Source organism: Dromaius novaehollandiae, chromosome 4 (genome assembly GCF_036370855.1).
Source record: "Dromaius novaehollandiae isolate bDroNov1 chromosome 4, bDroNov1.hap1, whole genome shotgun sequence".
Classification (NCBI taxonomy): domain Eukaryota; kingdom Metazoa; phylum Chordata; class Aves; order Casuariiformes; family Dromaiidae; genus Dromaius; species Dromaius novaehollandiae.
Window position 1 is genome coordinate 51,773,292 of NC_088101.1, and position 22,870 is coordinate 51,796,161.

Below are 22,870 nucleotides of genomic sequence, written 5' to 3' on the forward strand. Positions count from 1 at the left end.
TATCTATTCATACTTAAATGGATATATAGTTATTGGTTTAAAGAAATGTCAGTGGAGCCAGAAAAAACATCTCCTGTATGGTTTATGCCACAGTTCTCAAACTGTGATCCACAAGCAGCTAACTAGTTACATATGCTAGCTGCTCTGACTTCAGGTACAGATAGCTTAAGTGGATTAAACATTACCCCAGATTCTTTCCCCTTATAATACAAGGGGGGTTAAGCACTCAGAGCAGGAGGGCAGGTGGTCTGCATAATCATGGAACAGGCAGGGCCCAAGAGACAATCTGTTAAGATACCCTTTCTATGAAAAATTTCGAGGATTCCTACAATAACAGCAAAATCTAGTCCGATAATAGGGAGCGAGTACAGCATGCTACGGAATTTAGCGCTAACAAATATGTTCCCTTTGAAATGGCAAATTAGATGTGCAGCAGGATCTTGGTCACACTTCAAAGAATAATATGCAGAGCTGAAGATCCATCTGTTTGCTCTCGCTATCACCATTGAGGGTCCTGTATGTTAAACAGTCTTTTGACTACTTCAAAGCACGTTTGAAGTCTTTGCTGTGCCTATCCTGTGCACAAAAAGGAAACGTGCCCTAACAATATGACTAGCTGATATTTTTGTTAATTTTGCTGGTAAATGAAAGCAATTTGTTCCTGCTATGTATCATTTTTGGACTTTCTTTTTGTAGCTACGATAGTGAGGGCCGCCTAACAAATGTTACATTCCCAACTGGAGTTGTCACTAACCTTCATGGGGAAATGGAAAGGGCCATTACAGTGGACATCGAATCATCCAGCAGAGAGGAAGATGTCAGCATCACTTCCAATTTATCATCAATTGATTCTTTCTATACCATGGTTCAAGGTACTGTAAGCAAAAGGTTCCTCAACAGAACTGGTTTCTTAGGATACAAGAAGCTCCAGTCAGATGCCTTAGAGAGCCACTCCAGAAGCACAGTTTAGGAGAGGGGGTGAAATACATATATATGTTTTTATGCATGTATTAAAAAAAAAAAAAACAGGGAAGAAGGAGATGCAATGAAAATTTAACAATGTTTTCTACCCAAAAAGCTTTTGTAAGCTGCTATTGGAATTAGTCAGAATACCTACGTCACGTAAAAAGGGAATCTGAAAAAAAACAGAGAGGGATTGAAAGGGAAATAGGTGTAGAAATGGGGTGAAGTGAGATCCGAGCTTTAAAACAGCATGATAAGGCCCAGCAACCATATCCTAGCAATAGTCAGTAGTCACACTATGCTTAGGATTAGGCTAGAAATGCCTAATGCAACAACAAAGAATGTATTTTGTGCCCATCCAAAGAATATGTTCTGAGGGTGGGATTTTCTTAAGTGTTTAAGTGACTTTGAAACTGGGTCCCTAAGGCATTTGTGCTCTCATGTAATATAGGTATTCTTATCAATCTCACCCTGGGTGTTTATTCATCAGGTCTGTATGTGAAGTCTAGATGTTACATGCATATATGGCATAAGGAATGCAGGAAAAAGCCAGACTTTTAACCCCTGTAGGTAATGTGCCTTTCTCTGGATTTTTTTGCGTTTTCAGATCAGTTGAGAAATAGCTACCAGATCGGTTATGACGGCTCACTCAGAATCCTGTACGCCAGCGGCCTGGATTCCCACTATCAGACCGAACCGCACGTGCTGGCCGGCACCGCCAATCCAACGGTAGCAAAGCGAAACATGACTCTCCCAGGTGAAAATGGGCAGAACTTGGTGGAGTGGCGATTCCGGAAAGAGCAAGCCCAGGGAAAGGTCAACGTGTTTGGCCGAAAGCTTCGGGTAAGTGCTCGAGCCTGCGTGATAGCCATGCTATTCCAAGTAAGGGAGAGGACACGGAAATGCGTTCCTGTAGGTATTGCCATCCAGCAACCACAGAACATTTACTGCAGATAAGCTTACTGTAGAGCTGGAAGTAGTTACTTCTATTATGTCATTTATTGGCTGTTTTTTCTTATTTTTTGCTCTTGTCTGTGGATGCTAAACTGTTGTTTTTAGCCTGGAACACATTGTAATGAATCAGTATAAAAAGACTATTTTTCTGCTTTCCTTCACTTTTTTGTTTGAGTACTGAATTCACACATTTGAAGACAGCATTTAGAACCTTTTTTAAATTATTGTACCATAAGTTAGCACAGTCTTAGGATTTTCTTTTTATTTTGAATAAAAGTTGTAGCAATACTTATTTCCAGTAGAAAGAGTTTAACTGTGTGTGCATATGTATATGCTTACAGCATATTCCTCTAACATATGTCTTTACCATTTTGTTGGCATTTCTTATTCCTGTATAGTGGGTGAAATGTAAGTAGCAAGCAAACTATGATTTATGACAGCCATTTGGTAAAGACAACAGAGATTAAGCATTTAAAATTGGGTTGCCAGGAGACCATTTCAAGACCATAGCAGGGGTCTGACTTACTATTAGAACTGAACCCAGTTCTCTAAAATAAGGCCTAGGTGTTATATCAAATAAAGGTAAGTAATTTCAGATGGCTTCTCTTGAGTTGTATGAGGTAACATGCCATTTTAAATCTTCCTCTGGGACAAGAAGGGAGGGAGTGATGTCATGCATCTTATATTCCTCTCTATCACTTGCTTTGCAAGAACAGTTTTTTTGGGTTTTTTTTTTTAACAAGAAGGAAGAATGATTATGTGCAATGGCTGCTGCCTAAGAACAGCAAACTTGGATGTAGCTTTGGCAACAGTTTTACATGGATAAGGTCAAGAAATAGGGAAGCCATGCTTACAGTGCTCATCCTTGTGGTTCTGGTTCATAGCCATTGCATTACATAGCAAGGTGGGACAATACATCTGCCAATTCGTACATGAAGGAAGCCCAAGAAAAAGCAAAATAACCATACCAATGATATTTTGGTTTTGGCAGTGAAACAAATCTCCATGAGTCAAGTTCTCAAAAGTGAAGCAAAATTTTGACATTCAAGTACAGAGGAGGTAGGAGAAACATGTGCAACTCTAACTTGAAAGAGTTGAGAAGAAAAAAGCAACAGCAGAGAAGAGAGATTTAGCAAGAGAGAGGGAAAAAGTGAAAGATTATAGATTAAGATAAAATAGTAGTAATTAAAAGCATATATACATATGGGAGAGGTAGGGCAGGAGGAGAATGTTGGCTAGTAAGAGAGAAGTGCCTCAAACAGAAAAGAAACCTGGCACCAAAGGAAAAAATGGAAGAGTTTTTTTGAAACTGGGTTATATAGGAACACATTACAAAAATGCTGCTGCGGGGGGAATAGAGGAAAGCAGCGAGAACAACACAAGAACCACAAGAACAAGAATAAATTCGTGAGCTCATCATTCCATCTACAGATATGTCAATAGCATTTTCCTGCAAAGATGACAAATGTAGACAAAACCAGTAACAAAATGTATTGCCAGTAAACGTACGCGGGTATATGACACTGTTGCTGCATTATAGGCATGGTATGTGACATCACAAAATACGCTCCGTGGTGATTTCTTGGATTTCCTATCTTGTATTGGTTTTACCCACTACAAATAGCCTTTATAAAGAAGCGAATGACCAATTATTTCACTGGTTCATATTAAAAAAAAAAGTCAACAAAAATAGCGGTAATTAAGATACAGTATATATTAATATAGTATATTCACTCAACACTCCTTTGTCTCACTCTTACTTTTGTTCAGTTTTGGTTTGTATTTGTTCTACAAGCGATTTTGGCAGGGGAGTCGTACATTTGTTCCCTCAGCTAGTCCTTGGCAGGGTCCCTGGCAGTCCTCTACATGAAAGAGACTTTTGGGGGCGTTTGTACTGAGGCCAGACAAGACTCTTAGTCACAAGGTTCTTAAATCAAGGACCCGCTGTGAGCTTCATCTCAAGGGCTGTAAATCTGCCCCGAGGGAGCTCCCTCCCTAGGAGAGCTTGTGCGGCCTCCTCCCGAGGCCCGGCACGCTCCGGGCTCTGCGGAGGCCCCTGAGTCTCACGTCACCTCTTGAATCTCTCCAAGGCACAACAATATAGCCCGGCCCCTAACGGGGTGTGATTCCTGCAATAATATCACAGTCTGATTTCACGCTTCTCAGCGAGCCGCTGTGAAGAAAAACGGGAGTTAAAGCAGAGCAAGACAGATGGACACGTTAATTACTAAAACATAGCAGGACAGTATTAGGGACTGTCAGGGGCTCAGTCTTGTGTCATTAAGTGTTTATTCAGTGAAAGTTTCCCAAATTACTATTTTTATCAGAGGTATCAAATGTATTTGGAGTATGATTGTCTCAGACCCAGTAAAAAATTTAAGCTTTGCTGTAGCAGCGTTTTGGTAGGAGACCTGTTGTTAAGTAAAACGCTTCAATTGGTGGCAGTACTTTAGCTGGCATACGATAGTCCAGGCCCATACTGTCCAGGGAATCACCAAAACTTTTTTTGTTACGGTAACTGCCACCTGTATTACAAGATGATGCAAGCACAGCCGATGGCAGCAAAAGCTCAGGCACCTGAATGCTGGAGCTCCGTCGGCAGCAGTTGGGAGTGTGAATTTGGCCGTTTCCCATGTTATCCTGCTCTTTACCCAGGCCATACAGCGGGGCAGTGAGAAGATAAGGCAGCGAGACAGCATGATTTAGTAGTTTGCAGCAGTTTACACTGCAAGGATGGACTTAGCCAAGAAATGAACCACAACAGCGTGGACAGCTGCCTCGGCCATGAAACCACCCTTCGCTCCTTGCCAGTTCAGAAATCAGAAGTGCCTGTTCTCGCTGCAGTTTCTGAGCCTGAGAGGTGGACAAGAAAATTAATAAAAAGCATAATTAGATGTAAAATAAGGAAGGGAGGACAGAGAGAAAGGGAGGAGAGAATTCAGAGAAACAAAACAGGCAGGGAGAGGTAGGGATGAGTGCAGGCATGTGTTGGAGAGGCTGGGAAATAAAAGCCTGAGATAAAGAAGATTGAATACAGAAGAGTGAATTTAGGCAAATGATCCAATTTTAAATGTTGTAAAAGTTAAAGAAAAAATTAAATAAAAAATTAAATTAAATTATGAAAATTTAAAAAAAGTCCTCAAAATAACAAAAAGGGAAGAGAATGGGAATGCTTCATATTTAAGTTTAAACTACTATTAGAATCAGCCTTGTAGCATTAATTTTTCAAGGTATATTTAAAAAACATTTGATGGCACACTGAATATGTAAAACAACTATTCTGCATCTGCTAGACTGTGTTCCTTACTAAAAATATTTTCATGAAAGCATGATTCTTGTTCTGAAATTGATAATGCAGATTGTTTTCATACTGGCGATCTCATAAAAAAAAAGAGCACGTCAAGAAAAATAGAGATAATTAAGATATATATTAAAATGTAGATTATTAAAAATACATTACTGTTTATTTTATATATGTAGTTCTGTACACACACACACACACACACACACACACACACACACACACACATTTAAAAGCAAATCTGAGCATCTGGGGTTTTTTTTTCAGATTTCCCTACAACCTATCACTAGCGCTTTAATACCCTTTATGCCAATAATGAAGAATCCAATTTATATTGATCTTTTAGAAGCTCATTGGCCTCAGCGTAAAAGCAGTAAAGTCCATGGTATATGGATTTTTGAACATGCAGCCCCAAAAAATGTTAAAATCCTTCTGTCATTTTTCTGATCAGCGTATCTGTGTTCTTGTTCTTTTCTGACTGTTATTTGGCCATCTCTCTTCACCTCTTCGTAATGTATGCATCTCTTCTGTTGCTTGTAAGTACTTAGAAAAGGAATTTTTTAAAAAAGCCTTAATAAACACAGCTACATGTCCATTTGTCCTCAGCTTCCCATATGTTAGCAAGATACAGCATTGAAAAAAAATCTTTGTGTTATCCATGTTTCACCCTTATCTGGAATAACTTTAGAAGGACACAGCAGATAAATACAGAAAAGTTTTGCAGATAAGCAAAGACTATAGAGAGGCTTCCATATTAAACAGTTTAATACACAGGGGGGGATGGAGAATTGCTAGATACCAGTATGGAAAAAGTAAACCAGGCTGACTTCAAAGCATTTTTAACTGTTTGCAGCAGTTCAGCAGTCTTCCAGTCATTTATTGCTTTGCATTTATTGGTCAGTGAGCTAGGAGAAAGACGCAATCAATCATCACTAAAGATTTCAGTGTCTGAAATATATTACAGCTGTGGATGGAATCCCGAATTACATTTCCATCTGATCCAGAAGGGCAAAGCTTTGATCTAGAAACTGTTTAATCTGAATTTGATGATTAAACATGCTTTTGAAAATCTTAACTTTGTATTTACTGTTTTAAAAAATACTTGCTGTGGAGGGTTGGGATTCAGTTCTTTCTCAGAGTGATTGTTTTGAATTGGACACGCAGTTGCTGGGAATATGCTTTAAAAATAATTTGAGATATATATATATATGTATATATGTATATATGTATATATATATTTCATACTGCCTGCAAAAGAAGTAGTTTGTTTGTCCTCTGAAATGGCATCATTTATTACAAAGATTTTCAGTGTGTATCTTTCAGTATTTTCTTAACGGTACACTAAGCATCAAGAAAGGACACAAACTGCAACCAGTTCTGGGCCATCTCTTCATGTAATGAAACCTTTTAAAATAGATGCTAATGTAGTGCCTCATGTTTATATCAAGAAGTTGCTAAATTAATTTACACACACAGCCAATCAATCACTGTAAGTGGTATTTAAATAATAGCTGGCACTTTGTGGAAATAATAGGTGGCTAGTGTTTAAATAGCATGATTTATTGTGTCATTTGTTTGTTTTCAAAGGTTAATGGCAGAAACCTCCTTTCAGTTGACTTCGATCGAACCACAAAGACGGAAAAGATCTACGATGACCACCGTAAATTTCTGCTGAGAATTGCCTATGACACGTCGGGGCATCCGGCGCTGTGGCTGCCAAGCAGCAAGCTGATGGCTGTCAACGTTACCTATTCATCCACAGGGCAAATAGGCAGCATACAGCGAGGGACCACGAGCGAAAAAATAGAGTATGATGGACAGGGAAGGATAGTATCTAGAGTGTTTGCTGATGGGAAAACATGGAGTTACACATATTTGGAAAAGGTAAAGAGCACTCAGGTTTTAAAACAAATGCTCTGAATGTGCTAAAATTATGCGGCATCTGACTGCTGAGTACAAAACAAAACATAATACAAGCACGTTTCATTTAATTTAAGTAACAATATGATTCATGTGGGAATGTTTTATACAACAGGTATATAACCAAGCCTTAGCTAATTTCTAGGAATTGATGTCTTTCTGAATTATTTAGGCCGCAAGCTAACAAGCAGCATCCGTATTTACCTTTCATCTTAACACTTAAAACAAGGTACAGAAATTAGATATCTGCAGTGTAATTCAGTGGAAAATTATTTGTTTGTAAACTCTTCACTGCTTTTTTGGGCTACAAAGAAAAGTTCTTGTTTCTAAATATTTACAGCTGTCAATTTATATACTTGCTATATGTTGCAGCATAGAATTAAATAACAGGCAAAAGATCAGAAATTTTTATATATAATGACTGCAGAATGATAGCTCTCCTTTCTGAAATACCTCTGAAAATTCCCTTGTGAGCTCTCATGGCTACTATGCAAATAGAGAATCCATTTTTTTCTAGGGTTTAAATATATTTCTGTTGAATCTGTTGTTCAGCAAATATTGTTTACCAGTCATTGCTGACATAATTTAATCAAGACCTGTGATTCATAATAGCCACATATCAGAAAAAAATGCCAGAATAATTCCAAGTAGCTCCTTTTGATGTAAATAATCAAACAATTTTTTTGCCCGTGTCTTAAACACTTACAGAACAAGAATGCAGTATTCAGGGATCTCAGGCTATTCAAATTGTTCAAAATTATCTCTAATTGTAGGGGAGAAATTGTATCTCCCATATGTTGTTCTCCTTGTGAGTTAATGGCTCTAAGACAGTTTTGCTTCTTCCCACATTAAACATGACTTATCTGAATCCATTGACAATCTGCTGTTTAGCTGTGAGTGCTTGATATAAGAGTGATACAGTCATAACAAGTAGCAAATTATGAATGTGGAACCACTAATTACAGAACCCCTTACAATTAAGCATCTAAGTAAATTAGGCAGGGAGATGTTAACAACACGCAAGGTCAAGGATAACTCAATTAAAGAGGAGATAAGTTTCTCAAGTGGGAATGTCACATTTTTGTCAAGAAATAGTGTCAGTATATGTGGGGGGGGGGGGGGGGCAGAGGGTGATACTCCACCATTTGTCACATGGTAAAAACCTGTTCTTAATTTTCAGTCAATGGTTCTTCTGCTTCATAGCCAACGGCAGTATATCTTTGAATACGATTTGTTGGATCGGCTTTCTGCTGTCACTATGCCTAGCGTTGCTCGTCATACCATGCAGACAATTCGCTCCATTGGCTATTACCGGAATATCTACAACCCCCCTGAAAGTAACGCTTCGGTTATAATGGACTACAATGAAGAAGGACAGCTCCTTCAAACGGCTTTCCTGGGGACAAGCCGAAGAGTATTATTCAAGTACAGACGGCAGACCAAGCTCTCAGAAATTTTATATGATAGTACCAGAGTTAGTTTTACTTACGATGAGACAGCAGGAGTCCTGAAAACAGTAAACCTCCAAAGCGATGGTTTTATCTGCACCATTAGATACAGGCAGATTGGCCCATTGATTGACAGACAGATTTTCCGCTTCAGTGAGGATGGAATGGTAAATGCCCGATTTGACTACAGCTATGACAATAGCTTCAGAGTGACTAGCATGCAGGGCGTCATCAATGAAACCCCACTGCCTATCGATCTGTACCAGTTTGATGATATCTCTGGTAAAGTTGAACAGTTTGGAAAATTTGGAGTTATATATTATGATATTAACCAGATCATTTCTACAGCTGTAATGACTTACACAAAACACTTTGATGCACATGGCCGCATCAAGGAAATTCAGTATGAAATATTTAGGTCATTAATGTATTGGATTACAATTCAGTATGATAACATGGGACGAGTGACAAAAAGAGAAATTAAAATTGGGCCATTTGCCAACACCACAAAATACGCTTATGAATATGATGTAGATGGTCAGCTCCAGACAGTTTATCTAAATGAAAAAATAATGTGGCGCTACAACTATGACTTGAATGGCAACCTCCATTTACTTAACCCCAGTAACAGTGCCCGTTTGACGCCACTTCGCTACGACCTGAGAGACAGAATAACTCGACTAGGTGATGTTCAGTATCGATTAGATGAAGATGGATTCCTGCGTCAGAGGGGTACTGAAATCTTTGAATACAGTTCAAAGGGCCTTCTTACTAGAGTTTATAGCAAAGGCAGTGGGTGGACAGTGATTTACCGTTATGATGGACTTGGACGACGAGTTTCCAGTAAAACTAGCCTTGGACAGCATCTCCAGTTTTTTTATGCAGACCTTACTTATCCAACCAGGATAACTCATGTATACAACCACTCAAGTTCTGAAATCACATCTCTCTATTATGACCTGCAAGGACATCTTTTTGCCATGGAAATTAGCAGTGGCGATGAGTTTTACATTGCATCAGACAATACAGGGACACCACTGGCTGTTTTTAGTAGCAACGGTCTCATGCTTAAGCAAATTCAATACACTGCTTACGGAGAGATCTACTTTGACTCTAACCTCGACTTTCAGCTGGTAATAGGCTTCCATGGAGGCTTGTACGACCCACTGACCAAGCTAGTCCACTTTGGAGAAAGAGATTATGACATAATGGCAGGCCGATGGACAACACCTGATATTGAAATCTGGAAAAGAATTGGGAAGGATCCAGCTCCTTTTAATTTGTACATGTTCAGAAATAACAATCCAGCCAGTAAAATACATGATGTGAAGGATTATATCACAGGTAAATGAAGATTACTTAAACTGCAAGACTGTCTCCCACTTGCTCAAAAATCTATCTTTCCGTGATCTCATAATCTAGAATCTGATCATGTGGGTTACAGACTAAGGATACTGTCTGGGGAAGGTTAGCAGAGAAACTCTCAGGGAAGATAATTCTTCAAGAGTGTACTTGGCATTTTGCAGCAGATCAACAAAATGATTTTAACCTGGGGATGCTGGACCTACTTCCAATTTAGACTGGAATTCACAATTTTGGAGAGGTATCTAAATGTATCATATTTGGAAAAATTCCTTATGAGGAATTGAATTGAATAACAGTCAGATTAACCACAGTAAACATGCTGATCATAAATGGTAAAATAGCAAATGGGAGATCTCGAACATAAAAGGTATGTCGAAATTGCATATAGCTTTAGACATCGATTTAGGTACCAAAAGATGATTCAGAGCATCTTAGTACACAGCGAGGGGTTGAACCTTCCAAAGTACATTTCAGAGTGCTTGTGGAAGACATCTCTTCCTCCCACACTGGTTGAGCTGTAACACCGGGTGCCTCAGCTAGAGGCCTCAGTGCATTGAGAGAGGAAAGAGGAGTCTTAGGTTCTCCTTGCAATGTTGTTATGCATTACCGGGTGTTTTTATAATGAAAAAAATAGGCTCCTCGAGCAAGCACAAGAGTAAAAACCTCTGAGGACCGCTCATGAGAACCTCCTTACCTTTGGATTAGAGTCAGGCTTCTTCGTGGAGCTGGGCTGTTGTGCAGTAAAGATTGCCTCTTCTCGGGTCAAAAAGATCAAAGAATGAGAGTGTAAGGTAGTAAGGGCGGGAGGGGTCTTTCTGTTAACAGAGCAGAAAACATGCCCTGCAAGTTGGTTGATACTTGCCAGGATAAATTTTTGCAAGGCGCCTGAGAGAGAGGAGTACAAAGCTAGGGCAGGGAAGGAGGAACAGAATACAGAAAAAAGGAATAAGAATTTCTTTTGGCAATAGAAAGCTACTAAGATGTCGCTTTGTATATAACTGAGTTGTTAGGGAACCTATATGCTTTTGTTGATCTAGAATTAGTAATATACACTGTTTTCCACTAATGTAAATACAAGAAAATCTGACTGCACATCAGCAGAAGTTCCTGAAAAATGCATGGCTGAATCAGATAAACTTGAATTCCCATATTTGAATAGCTGCAAATAATCTGAACTATTTTACATAGACAGTGCCAGACTACAGGAGGGGCTCAGCTCCACTTAGAAATGAGTTGTGAGACTGTCCCTCAGAGAAGCATATTGGGAATCAAGTGAGTCTGCATTAATTTAACACGCAGCACCTTTTAACAGGGTTGCTAACAGGCTTCCTGGGAGTAAGGTTGACAGCAGACCCTTGAATCTGCCCTCTCCTAGCAGCATGTGCTATAGGGGATGCAGTTGCAATCAGATTCTTTGTGACAATGAAAATGATGTAGTCGGTTCAAAAATTACCCTTAAAATGCAGTTTTAGTTCTTCTCTTAACATCTCTGATATACAGAATGTGTAGACTCAGACTGCTTATATAAGACTAGTGCTACAATGACTAATTTAGCTGGAGGGCAATTTTAATGAGGCTTATCATTTATCTGGAAAGGTGAGAAATTATTTTAAAATAAGTATTTTTTAACATTTGGAAAAATTCTGTTCCTTCTTCCACATATTTGTGGTTTTCTTAAATGGAAACTGCTGGACTCAATAAGAAGTACTCTGCCAACTTCTGCTAAGCTTAATATATGTGAAAGGCTAGAAAGATAGAAACTAGTATGGAAGAGCACTCATTCTGGCCCAACAACTTTTGGTTAGTTGGCATTCTTGGGTTGTTTTTTTAATGGAACATAAAATGTGTCATAAATAATGTTATTTAATACTAATACAGTATCATATTTGTCTACTTACTGACACCACTGTAATATATTTTTATTAGTTTTTAATTTAATCAGTCCAGCTTCATCCTGAAGAGGGGGAGCTTTCTCTTGAATCAATAAAAAATGTCTGCCGAATCATATAAAAGGTAATTGACTGTATAGGTGTTATTTCAGGTGTAGTTCGAAGACATTACAATAACACAAATGTAACAAAGGACAGGATGTGCTCTGCAGTACTTTGTTTTAAGGTATTGATGATGAAGTATGGACAAAGAGAGAGTTCAGCCTGACCGTGAAATCCTAATTAGATTAGGCTATATTAGAAAGAAATCTCATTTTAATTGTGCTCCTGTATTTGTTCTGGAAGTCACTCAGGCCTTTAAAATTGCTGAGACTCGCAATGCCTTTCCAAAGATCATAATGCAACTCTTAAACAGAAGAGTACTTAGACTCTGTTTTCTACATAGGCAGGCTATTCTAGCAGTAGCACAAATCCATACAGATCAAAAGGAAGACTGCTGAATAATTTTGATGATACAGAAGAAAATCAGCTATGCCAAAAGTTATTTCATGTAAAAATGGTAACAAGTAGTTGCAAAATATAGAACAAATCTAATATTTTTCTTCTTGTTGTATAATTTTCTTTCAGATGTTAATAGCTGGCTGGTGACATTTGGCTTCCACCTGCACAACGCCATTCCTGGTTTCCCTGTTCCCAAATTTGATTCAACAGAACCTTCTTATGAACTTGTGAAGAGCCAGCAATGGGAGGATATACCAGTAAGAAACAAAACTAAATACACAAACCAAACAAGATAGAATGTTCCCCTGTACTCAGAACTTAATAGGCAAGAGAATTCTGAGCGTTACTTGCTAAGTTTAATCCGAACAGTGCTTTTAAAACCTCCAAATTTTATCTATTTTCAAAGGAATTTAGGAAATTACAGATGGTGCTTTTCTTACGAATTTACTAAGTTAGGTGCAATTTTAAATACATTTTTTGTTTTCTTTCAGCAATAGTAAGAATGCAGAAAGACAATAATCAATGAAAAGAACTTTAAGACCCTTTTAAGATGTCGAAATTTCCTGGCAGAAACTACAGAGATTGGATTTATACTAACACTCTGCCTGAAGGCAGAAAGTGAACATTGTAGTAAAAAATAGACTGTGAAATAAACAGAAGAACAGGTGATACAAATTATGCATACCAGGCACTACTGCAGTTTTACTTCTCCTTAATATTAACCATGTTTTATATGTAAAGATAAAATATTGAAAATGAAATTACCTGAGGTAAAACCCATTACATTACATAAAACCAGGACTCCAGGTGCTTATGAAGTTCTTTGGGAGGAAAAAAAAAATCAGCTGACAGCCAGAAACCCTGCTACAGTTTTTAATGATAGAAGAAATAAATGTAAAGCTTAAAATCCAAATCTACTATTTAAGAAAATGATGTTTACAAATCCAGCTTATTCAGAGCTCAAAGGTCTGTGCCCCCTAAAATCCCAGAATTCTCAGTTAAGAAGTGTTAAGAGACAGATAAATGGGTAATCCCATCATGAGTCAAAATCAGATCTTGTTTTAAACAAAAGAGGATAGAGACCTGTGCAAGAGGGAAAGAGAATATGATCTTGAACCTTACAATTTAATTTAGACAAAAAATCATTAAAAGGGTGGAACAGAAGGGAACATACAGAAAGGAACTCTGCATACATGAAGTGACCCACTAATATATATATATATTTTTAATAGCCATGGGTGGAGTAACAGGGAGAAAGACCTTAGAGCACAGCATGAGAACGGTGTCTTCCATGAATAGCAAAAGCAATGAAGAGCACTGAAAGCATCTGGGCAGGATGGCTGTAATGGGAGATAAAACCTGTCATCAGGCCTAGGTGTGAAGAACTATCAGAGGTGGTTTATTTAAATCTCAAAGGCTAGAGAATACAATTATCCCATAAAAGAACAAAAAGAAGCTCACCAGCAAGAGAAACAGTCTAGTCAAAGAGATGAGAACAGACAGGTACTTGTCAAAAAGCTTCCTTCAAGTAAAGGGCTCAACAACAGTGAGGAATGCCGGGGCATGTGACAAAACAGAGAGAGAGAGAGAGAGAGAGAAGGGGAGGGAAAAAAAATTAAAAATTCTCTGGTAGGAAGAAGCTGTAGGTATGATATTCATTGTTTAACAAGCAAATACAACCAGCACCCGGGAGTAAACACAAACCACTTAGTATTTTGAAACATTCTGGAATAAGTGAGCTTTGCAGAGCTCTAAGGTTTTGCTTCAGAGCTCTGAGGATGCATGTTAAAAATAAACAAACTTTGTCATTATAAAGTTGCTATAATATCTTGCTGCTCTTACTGGGGAGTGTGCTATCTAAAGAATATTTTCTGCTCAGTAGCCTTCATGTAGGAGTTAGAGCAGCTGAAATCCATACTTACTTATTGGCAAGTATGGAGAGACAGGAGATTCCCCCACGTTCAAGAAGAGGTGAGAGCCCAAGTCGGTTTGTAATTCCCTCAGGAACTGTCCTCTCTGATTAGTAGCAAGGCTGAATTAAGATTGTAGGAGTTGGTTAATGATTCCTGCTTGGTTTCCACCCAGAAATTCGGGAAGAAAGAGCAGACTGTTGCCTCATTTGTCAGCGATGAATCAAATGGGTTAAACAGTATTTTACTGAAAGGGGAAAGGGTCAAGTGGAAGATAAACTCGGTAATCTATAATAACTAACTACTCCTTTTCAAAAACACAGCCAAAGCTATTTAAATCTTCCTCTCCATTTCCTGCTGAGACAACTGCTAGGGCAGCTGCCTGCTCCCCACCTCCGTCAGTACTATCTCCTTCACAGCTTGTAGTTGCTAAGACCCAAGGCTTGACAGATAGGATGTGCCTATTCTGTACACTTGCAAAGTCTCATCCAAGCTACAGCTGACCCAGTAACGTGAGCTGCTCGCTACCTAGCCGTGCCAGCTAACCATTCCTGCTCGCTGCTCCCGCTCTCTTAGCTGCTGTGGCTAACCACAGCAGGTCTGCCATCCGGTCCCGGTGTCTAGCTGTCCTTTGTCTTTATCAAGAGTGCATGGAGCATACAGGGCTACACACAGCTCTTAATACTCAAGGAAACTTTTGTTTTTTACAGATTCAACTATCCTAGCTTCTCAGTCTAGTACTTCTGCACCTCACAGTACATTTAGGCAGAGTTGATTTCTACTGACGTGTACATAATATATTAGAACTGTAGTTTCCTTCTTTTTGTAACAGTTCTCCAGAGAGAAGCTGCTCATCTCTTTTAGGCCTCAGCCACCACACTGATACTTGGATGGCCTCCACTATAGCAAGTGAAATGAAAGGTCACACAACTGAATTGGCTGTAACTTTTTCACAGATCCCCTTTTATCAATTTCTGCAATTATTTGCAAGAAAGGGCATCATTCCCCAGTAGTCCACCTTTCTGCCCTGTACTCTTTACTTCTTTCTCTTCTACTGTAAAGACTATCATCATGGTTCGATTCCTCCCCTTGCTTCACCGCCTTTAGGTGAGAGCCTCCCTGCAGGCTGGTCTCCGACTGCAGCTGCCCAAGAGACTGTGTCTTCTAACATAGGGAAGAAATAAAAAATAAAAAGACTTATTTTAAAGTGGAGCTTCATGACTTGCAAAACACTCAGTTTAGATGGAACCATGATAGACAGTTACGGCTTCTGTGACCTACAGGCATCACTGCAACATCGCTGTAAGCCTACATGCAAATAGAAGTCAATGCCACAGTAATGCTTTGCATGTTTTAGCCTTTCACATCTGGCTGACCTGCAAGGAAGTGACTGGGTCAGGTCTGTACAGGATGAAAACAGTATAACCAACCCCCGTTACTGTCTCCAATTTGCAAAGAAATGAATCAGAGGTTTTCCTATGGTGAGGAGGGTATTATAGCAGCCAGCATGGAGCACTGAAGCCAGCTTCTCTTTTATTCTAATCTCTGCTTTCCTAAGAGCTTCTTGTGGTATGTTTCTCCATTGAAAAGCAGGAATTACAATCAAACAGGTTCAAAGGACGAAATAGTACTGCAGCAAGATAGTTCTTTCCCATATTAAGTATTAGTATCACAAAGACATGGCTTGTGTAGCCCTCTAAGTAGCTTCTGGAGGTATATAGTATTTTTTGTGCGTGTGCAGGTTTTCAGAGAGAAAACACTGAACATTATCAACCAATATAGTCTTGTAATGCAGCAGAACAAGCGGTATGTAGATTTAATTAACTCCTTGGCACTGTCGGTTGTGGAATATCCTGTTGTCGGCCATGGGCAGCATACCAAGAAAGCCTGGCTGCTTGGCACCTAGAGGGCTACAGATGGTTGGTAAAACTTCTGTCTGTTCTTGTTTACAGCCAATTTCTGGAGTGCAACAACAAGTGGCGAGACAGGCAAAGGCTTTCCTTTCCCTGGGAAAGATGGCAGAAGTACAGGTCAGCAGACGGAAATCCAGTGGAGAGAAGTCATGGCTGTGGTTCGCTACAGTGAAGTCTCTGATTGGGAAGGGGGTTATGCTTGCTGTCAATCAAGGCAAAGTGCAAACGAACGTGCTCAACATTGCAAATGAGGACTGCATAAAAGTGGCAGCTGTTCTGAACAATGCCTACTACCTAGAAAACTTGCATTTCACCATTGAGGGAAAGGACACTCACTATTTTATCAAAACCACCTCGCCTGAGAGCGACCTCGGGACCCTGCGGCTGACGAGCGGGCGGAAGGCCCTGGAGAACGGCATCAACGTCACCGTTTCGCAGTCCACGACGGTGGTAAACGGCAGGACTCGTAGGTTCGCTGACGTTGAAATGCAGTATGGTGCCCTGGCGCTTCACATCCGCTACGGCATGACACTTGACGAGGAGAAGGCTCGCATACTGGAGCAGGCCCGGCAGAGAGCTCTTTCCAGCGCCTGGGCCAGAGAGCAACAGAGAGTAAGAGATGGAGAGGAAGGTGCCAGGCTGTGGACAGAAGGCGAGAAGCGGCAGTTGCTAAGTGCTGGAAAGGTACAAGGATATGATGGGTACTATGTACTCTCTGTGGAGCAATATCCAGAATTAGCCGACAGCGCTAACAATATACAGTTCCTCAGACAAAGTGAGATAGGAAAGAGGTAACACACTGGCTTAGCTCAGGCTGCCAAAGAGACTGTGTACCAGTGTCTTCGAGAAAGGAGACCAAACTGTTTTGCTGCATTACTACTTGAGCCTAAGCTTACATCTTTGCTCAGATTTTTTCTGTAGCACAATCTGAACAGACTCTGTAACAAAAAGAGCGCCTTCCAGAAGAATGATACTGCTAATGACAAAACTTTTTTTCTCAATGACCTTAAAGGTGATCTGCTTTAAAGAATATGTTTACATATGCATATCGCTGCACTCAAGTTGGACTGAAAAGTATTAAAAAAGAAGAAGAAGAAGGAAAAAAAGAAAAGAAAAAGGCCTAAAGATTTTTCAACAGGCTGTCTGTTCCTTTGAGGCACTGTATTTAATTAAGATACAGACCCATGCAGTGTTTCCAAATATTACTGAATTGTTGACCTTTGCTTACAGAAGTAGTTTCTCTCTTTCTCTCTCTCTCTTCCTCTCCCTCTCTCTCTCTCTGCATAGGATGTGGTATATATCTGTTAATTTTAAAACATGGGGCAAAAATTACTGTTTATAGACAACCCAACTGCTTTAAACTGTGCTGCTTTCTAAAAGGACATTGGCACAAGTGACTTATGCTACCATGGGAATTTAATAATGGATTTTACAATGCTAACATGGTTTGCCTTGGGGGGAAGAATGGCAGTAGAATCCTTGTTATAGATAAGCAAAGGAAACCCTGATCTTTTTGTAAATTATGTGAGACAAGTTGTTTATGGATTTTTATATGAATTACAATTTACTGTACATCAAATATTAGTCTCAGAGGAGTTAATTTATGTAAAGTGTTTAAAAAAGTTTATACTTAAAAAATAAAATGATAAAAACGTGTGCTGTGTGTGATTTTTTTAAAGAAAAAGGAATTGCACCTTTTATGTTATAGCTGTACAGTATAAAGGATTATATTGTAGAGATATAACAGTGATGACTAATGTCCAAAAGTGTTAATATTTTTGTATTAGGTTTAAAGCTGTGCATCTATCACTCTGCTGATAGGATGGAACACGCCAAAGTGGCTGGCTAAATGCGACCGCAGCTCCCTCCCCTCTTGTACCTCTCCTGTCACCCAGGCCAGTGCCACTTCATCAGTCATTGTTAGAAGGCACAGTAACCAAATAAGTCTCGTTTATTATGATGGAAGACTTTAATAGGTTGGGTTTTCCCTGTCTTTTTCCAGCCCTGATGTAATAAATGGACATTTATTCATACCAAGTGGGGTTTCTGTTGTTTTTTTAGAAGCTTTGTTTCACAATGGAGAGAATAGTGTCTCAGGTGCTTGGCAAATTGTGTGTAGAAGAAGAAGAAGAAATGGTGTAGTTTCATCCAGTTATGTCAACTTTGTCTTCTGTATAATACAACTCTTTTAGATGTTATGACTCCAGACAGAGGCAGTGTCCCTCTGACCTGATGCTACGTAATGGCTCTTTAGGCAGGCAGGCTGTTCAGTCGGTTCGTTTCCTAGCCTTCAGCTGGCAGATCAAATCCCATTACTGTGAAGACTGACCATGGGGAGAGAGAGGAAGGTCTAATCCTAGTGCCTAGTCTGCATCTCAACACCACTGCATAGATTTGGCATGCTCTGCTCCAAGGCCCGTATATCTTATTTGTTGCAGGACAGAACTGAAGCGTGCAGCTAGTTCCTTACAGGAAGCCTGTGATGGCGTCTAGGGCATCTGTTCTACTTCTTGGCTGAAACCATTCTTAGAGCTTTACTCTCATGAGCACTAAATTCAGCCACAAAAATAATATTTTTAAGATGAGACAAAATTGGGGTTTTTTGATGTTCATTGAAATATACACAGTATTTCTATCCATGTATTATAATGACAAAACATAGTAAGTGAACGTGTCTTAACTATGAATGGTTCAAGTGGATGTAATAAAAATAGTTTTCTAACTGCTTTGTATTTTGAGATTCTATGGTATTACATACTCTAAATTGCACATTAGGATTGTTTGATGATAAACAGATTTGAATTTCTCCCAGCCAAGTTGCTACCGAATCTACAGTACCAGTGCTATTACTGTATGTGTGTATTTGGTAGAGCATACAGAACTAATTACACATATAATGAATGCTAATCATCTATTAGAATGAAAGCACAGATTAGTTGTTAGTATCTTTACCCTTGAAGTCTTGAGGGCCCTAAATTTAGCGAGGACATGTCAGACCCCAGAGGCGTGTCATTGATCTACGTATTATTTTTTGAAATGTAAAATGCTAGGTGTTTGCAGTTCTGTTGGGTGGCTCTTCCACAGCACTGTATTTAGCATGCTGTAAGTGCTCTCTGTTGAAATAGGCTCATATTCTAAATTATGTCAAATGTTTCTGTTCTGTTTGAATATGAAAAGCTTGTATAACATGTCAACAATGAAATATATCTTCTCCTTGACGTGTACCAGTTCCTTCTCCTTTGTTCTGGCACCAATAAACAACAAATTATAGTATCTGTTGGTGATCATTTTAGATAAAGTCAAATCAAGCCAATTAGTGGCCTTGTTAGTAGGTATAATGAGCCTATTTCTTGCTAAAAAAAAAAAAGACTTGCGATCTGGACGTGCTCCTGCAGGAAATAGTGACCTTGGGGAATATGTAAACAGAAGATCTTTTTAAAGAAAAAATATGTATAATTAAAAGAAGCATATTACCCAAAAAAAAGGAAAAAAAGGAAGGAGATTCAAAGTATTTTAGGCAATGCCGGTCAGAATGCTATCCTGATATTTTAAGATGTATATTTCGTCTGATTTGTATTGTTCTTTTAATTTGCCTTCTTAACTTTATATGTGTCCTGAATTTTCCACAAATTGATAACTATAGATTGCATCTAGGCTTTCCAATAAAAGCCAACCCAATGTGTGTGTGCATGTGTGTGTGTTTATATCTGTTTTTTTAAATCTGTATGTCAGACATCACAGCTGTGTTACTGCTTTTCTGGTTATACGGGAAGAAGCAAACTGATCCAGTTGCACCGGTATTGATTCATGTGCTTCACAGTTGGCAATATCTTTTTCTTCCCCCCGCTCTGTCCAATGGGCCAGGCTGCTAACTCAGCAAAGGGAATTACTCCGGGGAACTCCCAGGGGCCTACTTTAGAAAAAACATTAAATACACCTCACAAAGTCAATTCTTCCATAGGTAAGGAAAAGCCGAACAACAACAACTCCACTTAGAACTGTTTACTCTCATATCCGCCCAAATAAAAATACAATGACAAAAAGTTTTTGTTTCTAAATAATTCGTTTGGCACTGGTAGTTACATATACACACAGAAGAGATCCTGCAATCTGCATTTAGACCCGCTTTGTACAAACTGCTGATTTCAGCACTACTGTATGTCAAGAGACTGCTTTGATTTTAGTTGGAACAGGCAGACTTCACCACACTTGCTTTATAGTGACAACCTCAAGTTGATAACATGTTGATCCAGCATGAATCAGGTCACTCTGCTTAGCTAACTGTGGCCTAATTTTGTTATTAAAAAAATATATATCAGTAAGAGAGCTCTGTATGTTCACACTTGGGAGGTGAGAGATTTGCATTTGACAAGGGGAATAATTTAAAAAAAAAAAAAAAAACAGTTACCCCTGCCACTCTTCAGAGGCACTTTCAAGTGATGGCTGAATGACTGGAAAAGAAGAAAAAAAAAAAAAAAAAACACTGCATAAAATAACAGCTTGCAGTGACTGTCTAGGAGAGAATAGGCTACATTCACAGGGACTCAGAGATGACAAAAATGTTTGAATTCTGTCTTTAATTGCCAAGTTTAAAACCTGGTAAAATAAAACATAGTTTTGAATTTATATGCTATTCTTTTAATCACTAGGAAAAAAAAAAAAAAAAAAAAAAAACCACTCTTCTAAAAGCGTTACTACCTTTTTTCACTGTTAACTCCAGAATGGCAGGCTACAGTTACACAAATGGCTGGTCTGAACACCTTTAAGAAAAGGAGTCTAATGTATAATTCTTTGGGGATACGAAATGCAAAGTAAAGACACTTAACAGAAACTGCTGCTAAGCAGCTTATTAGAAGCTGCTTATGTGACGCTTACTTACTTACTAGAAGCCGCCAGGGTTAAAAATAAGCCAAAGCAGAGAGCATCACACAGCATAAACTGAACAGCACAGACACAGATAGTCAGCTCATGGCCCTCACTGGAAAGCCCTATCCAAACCAACCAGACTGATCAGCTTCGCACTTACAGCCAATTAGTGCTAGGGACTAAATATGCAATGCTTATAAAATTAAATCGATCTTTGACTGCATGCACAAGTTGCTGAAGGCTCTGTGATCAAAAAAAAAGAGCCAAAACCAAAAACCAGTTCACTAATTGGGAGGTGCCCATTCCTTTTCCCTAGGGAAAAAAGGAGCACATGGGCTATAGCCATCACACTTAGAGCACTTAAACTGGTTTTTTTTTTTCTCCTGAAGGTTTTAGCTTTGCAGCAGAATGGCTGTAGCCGTATGAGACAAAACTTGAAGTACGAGTGCCTAGGCTAGCCCTACAGAAACTAAAAGCAAACACTAGTATCAGCCAGTGCTCTCCCTCCCCCTCCTTTGTTTTCCTATTCTAATAGTAATGTAAAAAGGATGCCAGGGCTTAACGCTAGTGCACAAGTCTGAAACCTGGTCAACTTCTGTTCACCCATTGCAAAAAGATTATTTGTTGCAGGTCACTAAGAATGTCTTCGGCCTGTCAGGGCAAAAGACAGTACAGAGGTTTGTTTCTTGTGCCACCTCCTAATCAGAAGATTAAATACTGGATATTGCACGTGGCACTGTGACAGGGATAGAGGAAAAAGAGCATGCGGTCAGAAATTCCGGCGTATTCTGCCCTGCCTTAGTAACAGTATGTGCTGGGGATGAAGGGGAAGGCAAGGGGGTCCTGTCATTAGCTGGTCTAAAATGCAACAGGGAGAGTGCAGTCACACAGACAGCAGTGGTGTACAAATGTGGCATAAGGGTTACCTTAACTGTACTATGCTTTATGTACATGCCTTAAAAAATACAAAAAAAAAAAAAAAAACACACATACAATTCTGATCTGTGCAAGGATGAAATAAAGTGCATCGCCCAAATAAAGATTTTATATATATATATATATATATATATATAAAATATATATACACACACACACACACACACACACACAAGCACAGAATATTTTTTCCACGCTATTTTAAACAAGGCAAACTAGCCAGCAAAACCATCCTCTTTTTTTTTTTTTTTTAAGTAGGTAAAAGAGTCTTAGGTGTAATTTGAAAGGTGAGGCACAAGCATAATAATATGGCAGCTCATTGGAGCTTCATGTTTTCACAACCCTATTTTAGTGCCTCTAGCTCAGCAGCTAGGCTCTCTTACTGTTAATTACCATAACTTTCTAGGTAAATTGAGTAAACCTTTCAATTTACTAACTTAAAATTCTGTCACTGAGGAATATAAATTTCTAGAGACGCATGCTTTTTTTTTTTTTTTTTTTCCCCCTCCTACTATAAACTGAGTCAAAGCTCATAGCAATATAATTATGCAGCTTGGAGTTAATGGTTCCCACAAAGCTTTCTTAATAAAGCCTGTTGGGATTCAGGGGAGAGGGAAGAGGTTCAGAAAGTAAGAACAATGCTGCAAGGCGACAACATGTTTCCGCTGGCTCTAGTTACTCAATCACACTGAAGCTGTCTGAGGCAGCACAGCGCGAGCCGTGCGCAGGGGGCATGCAGGACGCGCTTAGCCCAACGCGATGAAGTATTTCCATGTTCCAAGCCCGGGAATAATTCTGAAGCTGAAATGACAGGAACAGCTATCTAGTGGACCAATTAACCTTACATCAATCAAAAACCAGTGCAGGGAAAGCTAATAGGAGACCCAGTTGAAGACAAATTCAA

The 22,870-nt window shown here is 39.2% G+C and overlaps 1 protein-coding gene across 12 annotated transcripts in view; it reads left to right on the plus strand.

The window, feature by feature from the left end:
* TENM3 (teneurin transmembrane protein 3) overlaps positions 1-17,820 on the plus strand; it is a 1,359,158-nt gene extending 1,341,338 nt beyond the window's left edge. For all 12 annotated transcript variants that reach the window (XM_064510997.1, XM_064510998.1, XM_064511002.1 and 9 more), the window contains 6 exons: positions 697-872; positions 1,571-1,806; positions 6,806-7,102; positions 8,319-9,930; positions 12,468-12,598; positions 16,204-17,820. In XM_064510997.1, coding sequence (XP_064367067.1) covers positions 697-872; positions 1,571-1,806; positions 6,806-7,102; positions 8,319-9,930; positions 12,468-12,598; positions 16,204-16,959 — 3,208 coding nt within the window. In that variant the 3' untranslated portion in view covers positions 16,960-17,820. The remainder of the gene's footprint in view (positions 1-696; positions 873-1,570; positions 1,807-6,805; positions 7,103-8,318; positions 9,931-12,467; positions 12,599-16,203) is intronic.
* The last annotated feature ends 5,050 nt before the right edge of the window (positions 17,821-22,870 follow it).